General features: G+C 71.5%; 1 protein-coding gene across 1 annotated transcript; it reads left to right on the forward strand.

Moving 5' to 3' along the window:
* Positions 1–3351: 3351 nt before the first annotated feature.
* MEX3D (mex-3 RNA binding family member D) lies at positions 3352–10188 on the forward strand. Its single transcript, XM_072721961.1, has 2 exons — positions 3352–3988; positions 8628–10188. The coding sequence occupies exons 1-2, from the start codon at positions 3463–3465 to the stop codon at positions 10022–10024; spliced, it is 1923 nt and encodes a 640-aa protein (XP_072578062.1). The 5' UTR covers positions 3352–3462; the 3' UTR covers positions 10025–10188.
* Positions 10189–10397: the final 209 nt, after the last annotated feature.

The following is a 10397-nucleotide window of genomic DNA, read 5'->3' on the forward strand; positions in this document are numbered from 1 at the left end:
AAGCGCTGACCAGTGAAGCCCGAGCGCCGGCACCGGTGTCACGGAGGCCGCTGGGGGCCCAGGCCACCTCCCAGGGCCGCCCCTGCGCTTCCGTGGGATCCCGACGCAGCCGGAGCTGCAGGAGCCCTGCAACGGCCGTGCGCCCTGCCCCTACCCGTGGGCTGGCACGAGGGGTAAGCGGCCTCGACCTGGGGACAGGCACCTGGGGCATCTCCACGAAGACACTCCAGGTGTCTTGCCTGGGGAGGTACTGTGCGCTGCCCTGTGTCCCCCAAAAAGACTCTCCTTGTCCCAACCGCTAAATCTGTGGGTGGGATCTTACTTGGACACAGCGTGTCATTAGTGCCTACAGGTGTCATTAGTGAAGGCGAGGCCACGGGGGAGCGGGGTGGCCCTGAATCCACTGCTGCGGCCCTCACGAGCCATGTACACACAAACGCACATGGAGAAGCCGCCTGATTCGGGAGACAGATTGGGGTGACGCGTCCACATCGGGGGGCGCCGAGGACAGCCAGCTGCGCAGGGCTGGAGAGGCAGGGAGGACTCTTCGGGGAGCCCACGGCCCTCCACACCTTGACCTAGGACTTCTGGGCCCTCGACACAACACACTGGTGCTCGAAGCCACGGGGTCTGTGGTCACCCGCTCCGAGCACAGGAAAGAGCAGGAAGGCGGGAGGCGCTGGTGGCTGCGGGGGTCACGGAGCCGAGGCCGCGGCGGCGCTGGGGAGGCTGGCGGACAGGCTGGGGGCCCAGGACACCCCGCAGACTGGCGCCCGGCTTGCCCCACCTCCCGCGGCCCACCCCTCGCTCCACGCAGGTGCCACCTCCTGCCTCCTACACTCTCCAGCGTGCACGCCGCGTGCAGGGCTGCGGCTTGCACGTCGAACAGGAGGGATTTATCCTTGAAGGTTTTGACAGAGAACGAGCGAGAGCATGAGCCAGGGGGAGCGGCAGGACCCCGGGATCACCGACTCGGCCCTCCAAGCGCCCCTGAACAGACGTCTAAAGTGCACCGGCTCGGGGCCCTTCCTGTCCACTCGCACGAACACCCAACAGGTCAGCCTCGCACAGCCCGACCGTGTGGACGTGAAGACCCCGGAGCCCCGGGTCCCCCTCTTCTGACTCATCGGCTCTCACAACAGCGTCCTGAAGTTGCCAGTCGTCTTTGCTCCCGCCGGCGGGCCCCACAGCCCCCCTGCACGCAGCCCAGCCTGCTCCCTTGCGCCCCTTCCCAGGGCCGCACCTGTGTCGCTCACGGCCCCCCGGGTTTTGCTGGGGTGCGTCCCGTGGGATGCCAAGCTGGCTGGTGAGGACCTCGCCGGCCTGCACCGTCCTGATTCTTCGTCCCACTGGACGCAGACCTTGGCGTCAGCCATGGCTTTCCCCTGGATCCTAGGCCTTCCTTTCCTGACCCTCTGGAATGTGGCCCGGAAGCCCTTAGGGGGCCCTTAGGGGGCCCTGGCAGCTCGCATGTCCTCCCAGGACAAGCTGTGGGGTCCGGCTTCCCCCTTCTGTCATTGCTGGACAACTTGCCTCCGATGCCGCCCGTGTCTCTGGGACCCACGGACTGTTCCTCTGGTTTCTCCTTCCTCTCCCAGGTCCCACTCATCTTGCCTGACTTTCTAGATTTCCTCAGCGGGAATCTTCCAACTTCCTGCTGAAGTTAAAGGCCGGCTATTGTGCTACCTCCCAAGCCCTGTCCTTGCCTGTCCTCCGTCACCTTCCGGTTGGCTGAATGCCTGTGGTGTGAGCAGAGTCCCCACGGCCCCCAGGGTACCCTGGTGTCTCCAGGCAGCGGCCAGGAGCTGTGGCAGGTTCCCCCACGCCACTCTGTTGTTTCTCCCCCATCAGTAGACACCGTGTCCCCTCCCAAGCCCCCCAGGGGGACATGTGTCTCTGGCCCAGAGCAGAAACTGGGAAGCAGAGAGGCAGGGGAGAGGGCATGAGCCACCCTGCACCCTGCTCGTCTGGAGACCTCTCCACTGGGATTGCAATGGCCACTTGGACACAGGGTGCCTGCAGGTGTCATTAGTGAAGGTGATGCCATGGGGGAGCAGGGTGGCCCTGAATCCGCTGCTGCGGCCCTCGAGCTGTGTACACAGCCGCAGCCCTGTGGCTCGCCTTAAGGAACATAAACGTGGGTGCATAACCCCTGAAAGTGCATCCCGGGTCAGGCATGCACGCCAGTCTGTTCTCCACCTGTCACTGCCACACCTTCTCCTGTGGTCTCTTTCCGATGTCTCCCCAGCCCCCCCACCCCCTTCTGTCCTACCCTCCCCCTCCTCCAGCTCAGCAGAAGGGCCACCCACCTGCTCCTCTGGGCTGGGTGGGGGCCAGGAAGGAGCATCAGCTCAGGCCAAGACCTGGTCCCGAGATGGCCACGGGGGCAGTGCTGGTGGGGAGGGGCCTGTGGCCTGGACGCGTCCTGCTGGGCCTGGGGCACCAGTGGACAGTTCTGTGGGTCAGACGGGGACAAGGCCTGTGGCTGGGGGATAAGGAGCCGGAGCTTGGCGCTTCCTGGGTGCCTCCAGGTCCTCCGGGAGCTTGGCCCCATGGGGATGGGTGTAGGCCCAGTTCTGGCGAAGTAATTCACACTCGTGCGTGTTCAGGGGCACAAGAGAGAAGCGGGACCCCGAGGGGGGCCCTCGGCTGGAGGCGGCCTGGGCGGCCAGGAAGGACAACTTGGAGCGGGAGGGGCCCTCCTCGGAGGCACCTGCCGGGAAGTCTGGGGGTGGCCGCGACCCGGGGTGAGGGAGGCGGTGGGGGGGGCGCTGCCCGCTCCCGCTGCCACCTCCGGCCCGGGGTGTCCCCCCAGCTCGACGGCAGGGCAGGCCCCCGGCCGGGGTCGGCGGGGCTCGGGCGGACGCTCGCAGCCCGGGGTCGTGCAGGGGCCGCGGGGGCCCGGGAAGCGCCGCCGCCCACGTGGCCGCCGCTCGGGCCCCGCCGCCCCCCGCGGGCGCCCCCGGGTCAGGGCGCGCGGGCCGAGGGGGGGGGGGGGGCCCCCGAGGCGGGCGGGGGCGGGGCCCGCGGGCTCCTACCTGGGCCCCGCCCCGCCCCACGTGACCGCGCCCCGCCCCGCGCGCCTGCGCCCTGCCGACGCCCCATTGTTGGCCGCGCGCGCGTCACGGGGCGGGGCGGGGCGGGGCGGGAGGAGGGCGGCGGGCGGCGCGCGGGAGGGAAGCAGCGTCCGCGCCGCCGCCGCCGCCGCCGCCGAGCCCGCCGCCGAGCAGCGAGAGGAGTCGCGCCGCCGCCCCCGCCGCCGCCGCCGCCGCCGCCGCCGCCGCCGCCCGCGGCCCGAGCAGCCCCGCCGCCGCCGCCGCCGCCGCCCGCCCCGCCGCTGGATGCCGGCGGCCGGCGGCCCAGCTCTCAGAGGCGGAGCGCGGCGGCGCGGGCGGCGGCGGCGGCGGCGCGGGCGGCCGGCGGGCGAGAGGCGGGGGCGCGGGCCCGAGCGCTAGCGCCGCCATGCCCGGCTCCACCGGCCAGCCCGACGGCGGCGGCGACCCCAGCCCGCGCCCGCCCCCGCCCCCGCCGCCGCCGCCCGCGGGCCCCGAGGAGGCCGCGCCCGCCGCCCGCCCCGCCGCGCTGCGCCTGGCGCTGGAGCAGCTCTCGGGGCTGGGGCTGGGGCTGGGGCTGCGCGGCGCGGGCGGCGCGGACGACGAGGGCGCGGGCGGCGGGGACGGCGCGGGCGGCGCGGACGGGGCGGCGGAGCCCGCGCCCCCCGACGGCCGGGAGGTGGCGGCGCCCGCGGGGCCCGAGGCCGCGGCGCCCGACCCGCTGGCGCTGCTGGACCCCGGCGGGAGCCCGCCGCCGCCGCCCCGGCCGCCGCCCGACGTGTTCGCCGGCTTCGCGCCCCACCCCGCGGCCCTGGGCGCGCCGGGCCTGCTGGCCGAGATGAGCGCGATCGGCAGCCGCAAGAAGAGCGTGAACATGACCGAGTGCGTGCCCGTGCCCAGCTCCGAGCACGTCGCCGAGATCGTGGGCCGCCAGGGTGAGTGGCCGCGGCCGGGCGCCGCCCCCGCCCCGCCCCGCCCCGCCCGCCCGGGCCCCGCGGCCGCCGAGCGCCTTTGTCCCGCGCGGCCGGCCCGAAAGTTGGGCGCCCCCCGCGCCCCGCGCCCCCCGCCCCCCGCCCCCGCGGCCTTTGTCTGCGCGCCGCCGCCGCCCGCGGGCACCCGACCCCCGGGGCTCCGACACCCGGGGGTGGGCGCCCCGCACCCAGGGCGGGGCTCGCGGGGCGGCAGAGAAGTTTGCTGCACCGAGGGCGCTGGTCCCCACTTGCAGGCCCTGCCGGCGGCGGGGGGCGGCGGGGGCGCGGGCCCAGAGGGTCCCCTCCCGCTCGCAGTTGGGGCCGCGCTGGAGGACCCGCCGCACGAGCCTGCTGAGGGCCGGGCTCCGGGGCCTGCCCGGGGGGCGCCGGGCCGCGGGGCCGGGCTGGGGGTCCCGGCAGCAGCATTGTCGGACGGTCCCTGTGGCCGCCCCATTGTTCTCTTTGTTAGAGAGCCAGCCTGAGATTTGCAGGGTGACATCAGGCCGGCCGCCGCTCATTGGCCCTGGAGCGGGAGCCGCGGGGCGGGCGGGCAGGAGGGTGGTGGGCAGAGCTCCTCCGGACACACGCCCACCCCCCCTTTAGCCGGCGGCCCCAGCCCCACTTCCCCCTGCGTCCTGCCCGCACCTTTCTGTCCACCACTCCCTGCTCCTCGGCCAGGTTCTAGAACCTGGGGTGGGGACTGGGCGGGGCTTGAGGTGGAGCTGCAGGACTCCCGGGCTGGCCTTCGGGCTCCGTAACAGGGGCCGGAGACCCGGTGGGGCGGGCTTGTATTGCAAGGTGGCTTGTCACCCCTGCCGCCGGGGGTCAGAGGACCACAGGGATGCTCCAGGCACTGGCCTCTCCGAGTTCTGGGTGGGAGGGGTGGTTGGCCAGTGAGTCCTGGGGCTTTGGGTGAAGGTGCAGCCAATCACGGGCCCTCCCCACATCTGGACAGCAGGAGGAGCAGGTGTGGTGCTGGGCTGAGGGACCGGGAGTTGGGAGCAGTGCCGGGGGACAGGTGGTTCCCTGGGCCCTGTCGGCTGCCTCCCATGAGCAGGACTCCAGGCCCGACCGCCCCGTCCACCCCCTGCCCCAGTCTCCCTTATCTGCTGCAGGACGTGTGACAGGCCTGCTGCCACGTGCTGACGGTCCAGAAGCCGCGGGAACCGGCCTGGGGGCTGTTGCCCAAAGTCACAAGGCTGATCCGCAGGCTGCTGGGGCGCGGAGCACGAGGGCGTGTTCCCTGCGAGTGCGTGTGTTCTGGGACCCCGGGAGGGCCCTCCAGAGAGGCTGAGTCCACCCCAGTGGTGGCGACAGTCGAGCAGAGGACGTCCGAACCCGTGCCTTTGGTTGTGCAGGAGCACGCTTGGGGCGCCCCGACCTGTGGGGTGTGCCCTTCACCACCTGTTTATCAGGTGCCGGCCTGGGGTCTTGCTGCTGGCAGACAGCAAGGCCGCCTCCAGGGGTGCAGACTGGGCTGGCCCTGTGACCCCAGGCAGGGGAGATCTCTCTGTGACGGGTTGGGGGGGACAGCACCTCCCTCCGGTGCTTTGTGAGGATTCTCAAGTAAGAGGGTTCTAATCCCAGCGGCGGCTCGTAGGAGGTGGGGTGCAGGGTCCCGGGGAGGGTGCCAGGACGGGGCGTTCCAGGAGCACCTCTGGGACCTTCTGTGGCTCCCATCTTCTCTTCTGTGCCCCGATCCTGACACCCGCTGTCACCCATCCACTCTCCACCTTGGGGGCTTCCAGCCTGTCCCTGCACCAGTGCGGGGCCACAGCTGCTCGGAACGCCGCCTCCTGCCCAACCCCAGGTGCGGGCCGCTCCATCCCCTGGAGGGGGCCAGAGTCCCCGACCTGTGGTCTCCCCTTTCCCGGACACTTTACCTGCCGTTCTCTGAGCTGTTTTTTCCATCCCACAGCAGGTCTGCACAGCCCCCGGGGACGGGGCAGGTGGTTACCACCCCCGAGAGTGCCCTCCTCCCTGAGGCTGGGTGGCCCAGAGGTGCCCTGCGTGGGAGCCTCGGCCTGCCCCGCCTCGCTGAGCCTCCAGATCCCCCCGAGAGGACCCTCTGTAGCTTCTGGTCACGGGAGGGGCCGAGGCTGGGTCAGCAGGGCTGCGATTCGAACCTTAGTGCCCTGGCTCTGTCTGAGGGAACGGGCGCGGCCCCGGAGAGGACTTGTGCCCTCCGAAGCTGCAGGGTGGGGGTGCCGGCCCCCTTTTACAGACAGGAGAAGGGAGACTGCGAAGGGAGTCAGCAAATGTCACCTGGGAGGCTGGTGCCCGCTTGCCCCGCGTGTGACCTTGGCTCCCGTCAGCGTGCACCCCCACTGGGCGTCCCTGGGGGCCCCCTGCCTGCTGAGTGGGTGAAGGGCGGCCGTCCCCCGGGCCCCTCTGTCTGCTGCTGTGGCCAGGGCCGGGCTCAGCCTGGCCCCCCTCAGCTCGGGGACGCCCGCTTTGCTCACCGCTCTCCCCCGCTAACCCCTCCCCTGCAGGCCTGGCAGCTGGTGGTGGGGCCCAGAAAGAAAGGGGTTCCCTGGGCCCGGGTTGGGGGTTCCCTGTGTTGGCAGCCGCCGACCTCCCCGCATTGGTGGGGGTCTCCGAGCCTGTTAGAGGGATGAGCCCGCTGCCCCCGCGGAGCCACCCTGCCGTGATGCGGCCCAGCCTGCCTGGGCCCTGCTCTGGGGACAGCACCCCACTGGGTTGGGCAGGGGCATCCCGAGGTCTGTCCCAGCCCCGTCCTGCTTCCAGGGCTCCGCCCGCCCTTCGCTCGGCCAGGAGCCCTCCCCTGACCCACGTCCTTCCAAGGGTGAGGCTTGTCCCCTCACGACTTCCAGTGCTGGTTGATCAGCGAAGCCTGTGGTGACCGTGGGGTCCTTGGGGGCAGCGCCTGAATTCCTGAAGCATGCGGGGGTTGGGACCCCAGAATGAGGGCATGTGAGTAGGCTCAGGTTCTGAGTGGGGACCCGCCACCCCCGTGTGAGGGAGGTGGACGTTGCCGGGCGGTCACCCCGCTCCCGGGCACACCCGCTCGAGTCGTGTCCTGGTGGCCCAGGAGTCGGCCTCGGCCAGCAAGCAGCCCCCCGCACCCCCCAGGGGCCTGGCCCCGCCGTCACCCGTAGCCCCGACTCCCCAGAGCCGCGTCCCACCACCCTCTCCAGCTGCCACCTCTTAGGGCCGTGGCGCGGGTGGGGCTTGGCGCCGTGGGTGTCCCGCCGAGTGCGCCCAACGAACGCGTCCCCTCCGCCCCGCGGGCTCCATCCGGGGCTCCGGGACCGCCAACAGGGCTGCCCTCCGGCTGTGCCAGGGCGCCCTCGCGGTGGGTTTCCCTGTGCCCTGTGGCCTGGCCCCGCCTGCCCGCCCCCGCGGGGCCTGGGACTCCTCACGTGGGGTTGTGATCCCCTGGCTGGGAGCCTCGTGGCGGCAGGCACCTGCCCGGGGTGCGGGGTCTGGGCCCCTCTCCGGGCGAGGAAGCAGAGCACGGGACCGGCCTTCGGGAGGCCAGCGTCCTCCAGCGCACTGATCCTCACAGCCCGCCAGCCTCGGGGAGCTGGAGGGTCCAATGGGAGCAGCTGAGGGGCCCTGCTGTAGTCCCTGTGGGCTTCCTGGAGGAGGGGGCACTGGGCAGTGACCTGATGGACACTTGCAGATGGCAAAGGTTGTGCAGGGGACCGTGAGGCTGGGGCAGGGGGAGATGCTAGTGAGGCCATGGGGGCCAGTGGCCCAGGACCCCGGAGAGGGGATGGGGGTGCTGTGCCCGGGCTCTGGGTGAGGCTGCCCCCCGGCCGCCCCTGACTGTGTGTTGTCCTTGGGAGAAGTCAGCAGCGCTGTTGTCTCGGTGCCAGCCTCTCTTGCCGCCGTGGCCCCGTGTGCCTCTGGCCTCGGGAGGGGGGGTCTGCTGGACTCCTGGGCCCCGACTCACGGTGGCACAAAAGGCCCTGGGGTGGGGGTATGAGACACCTACAGGCGCCCCCACCAAACACCCTGCGTCTTGCCCGCCCGTGCAGATCCCCCTGGGCCGTTGGAGGTGCCCTGTGCAGGGTGCGGGGGGCCCGGGCCCCCGTGGGCTGGGGAGGCCCGCTGGTCAGGAGAGAATCCTAGGTGGATGCTGCAGTCCCGGGCTGCCCCACCGCTGCACGGGGGGTGCTGTTGAGGGCTCTGCAGACCATCCGTGTCCCTGGGCTGCCGGTGGCTCCTTGCTCACAGGGTGGTCTGTCTTCTCCGTGTCTTCATGTCCTTCCTCTTCTAAGGGACACCTGTCGTGGCTTCAGGGCCACCTCACTGCAGTACTGCCTCGTGTTCCCTAATTACACCTGTAGGGTGTGTCCCAGTAAGGTCCTGTTCACAAGGACCCGGTGGACATGAATTTTGGGAGACGCTGTTTAACCCACAAGGTTAAACGTGCCTTGCAACGTGCGACACGTCAAGCCTGGGACCAGAGGGGACACGGGGAGATGTGTGTCTGAGGATACAGCCCCGGGTGGGTGCGCAGAGCGGTGGGGGCTCCCAGCCCCCCTCGCCGGCTGGCCCTGCAAGCTGCCCCCCGGGAAGGGCTGTCCTGGGGAGGGTCCCCGTCCTCACAGTGTCTCCCTCCTGCCTCCTCCAGGGTGCAAGATCAAGGCTCTGCGCGCTAAGACAAACACGTACATCAAGACGCCCGTGCGTGGGGAGGAGCCAGTCTTCATCGTGACCGGCCGCAAGGAGGACGTGGAGATGGCCAAGCGTGAGATCCTGTCCGCCGCCGAGCACTTCTCCGTGATCCGCGCCACGCGCAGCAAGGCCGGCGGGCTGCCCGGCGCCGCGCAGGGTCCGCCCAACCTGCCGGGCCAGACCACCATCCAGGTGCGCGTGCCCTACCGCGTGGTGGGGCTGGTGGTGGGGCCCAAGGGCGCCACCATCAAGCGCATCCAGCAGCGGACACACACGTACATCGTGACGCCGGGGCGCGACAAGGAGCCGGTGTTCGCCGTGACGGGCATGCCCGAGAACGTGGACCGGGCGCGCGAGGAGATCGAGGCGCACATCACGCTGCGCACGGGCGCCTTCACCGACGCGGGCCCCGACAGTGACTTCCACGCCAACGGCACCGACGTCTGCCTGGACCTGCTCGGGACGGCTGCCGGCCTCTGGGCCAAGGCCCCCAACCCCGGGCGGCGGCCCCCCGCGCCCACTGCCAGCCTCCGCGGGGACCCGGCCCTGGGGGCTCCCGGGGGCCCCGAGGCCTTCTACGCGGGGGGCCGTGGGGGGCCGCCAGTGCCCGAGGCCGGCCCCACCAGCCCCTACGGAGGCAGCGGCTCGGGCAACGGGGGCTTCACGTTCGGTGGCGACGGCCCAGGGGCCCCGGCGGGGCCACCCGCCCCCGAGGACTGTGACTTCGGCTTCGACTTCCTGGCGCTGGACCTGACCGTGCCCGCCGCCGCCACCATCTGGGCCCCGTTCGAGCGCGCGGCGCCGCTGCCGGCCTTCAGCGGCTGCTCGGCGGTCAACGGGGCCCCCGCGCCGCCCGCCCCGGGCGCCCGGCGCAGCAGCGGGACCGGCTCACCGCGCCACTCGCCCACGCTGCCCGAGCCCGGCGGCCTGGCCCTGGAGCTGCCGCTGGCCCGCCGCGCCGGCCCCCCCGACCCGGTGGGCGCCCTGGCCTGGCGGCCCGCGCAGGGCACCCTCGCCTCCTTCCCCGGCGCCGGCTTCTCCGCGGCCGCCCCGCCGTGCGCCCCCCTGGACCCCGGGGCCTCCGAGGGCGGCCGCAAGCCCCCGCCGGCCGCGTCCTCGTCGTCGTCGTCGTCCTCGTCCTCGTCGTCGGCCGCACCGCCCCCGGCTGCCCCCGGCCCGGCCCTGGCGCGCGAGTGCGTGGTGTGCGCCGAGGGCGAGGCGATGGCCGCGCTGGTGCCCTGCGGCCACAACCTCTTCTGCATGGACTGCGCCGTCCGCATCTGCGGCAAGAGCGAGCCCGAGTGCCCGGCCTGCCGCACGCCCGCCACCCAGGCCATTCATATCTTTTCCTAGCGGGGGGCCGGGGCGGGGGGCCGGGGCGGGGGGCGGCGGGGCGAGCCTTCGCAGACGAGCTTTAACTCGGCCCCAGGCGTGGAGACGGCTGCCCGACGGCATCTCAGTTCCTAACAAATAAACAGTATTGAGTCGACAGGTTAAAATAAACCAGAGAGAAAAGGTCTGCTTGCACTTTTTATTTAAGACTCCCCGCCCCCCAGGGTGATCTTTTTAAGGAAAAAAAAAAGATATATATATATACACACACACATATATATATATGATTTTTACAACTCTCGCTAGTCCTCTGGGACTCGGATTTCTGACTTGACAGTGCTGGCTCCGGACACCGCCGCAGCCTCTGCGAACCCCCCCGAGGAGCCCTCTTGGG

The sequence above is a fragment of the Vulpes vulpes genome, chromosome 9 (assembly GCF_048418805.1).
Source record: "Vulpes vulpes isolate BD-2025 chromosome 9, VulVul3, whole genome shotgun sequence".
Lineage (NCBI taxonomy): Eukaryota > Metazoa > Chordata > Mammalia > Carnivora > Canidae > Vulpes > Vulpes vulpes.

Bases quoted from the DNA above. Each gene is read 5' to 3' on its own strand.
- MEX3D (XM_072721961.1), top strand. From the start codon at position 3,463: ATGCCCGGCTCCACCGGCCAGCCCGACGGCGGCGGCGACCCCAGCCCG. The intron at 3,989-8,627 runs GTGAGTGGCCGC...TGCCTCCTCCAG, and splicing joins CGAGATCGTGGGCCGCCAGG to GGTGCAAGATCAAGGCTCTG.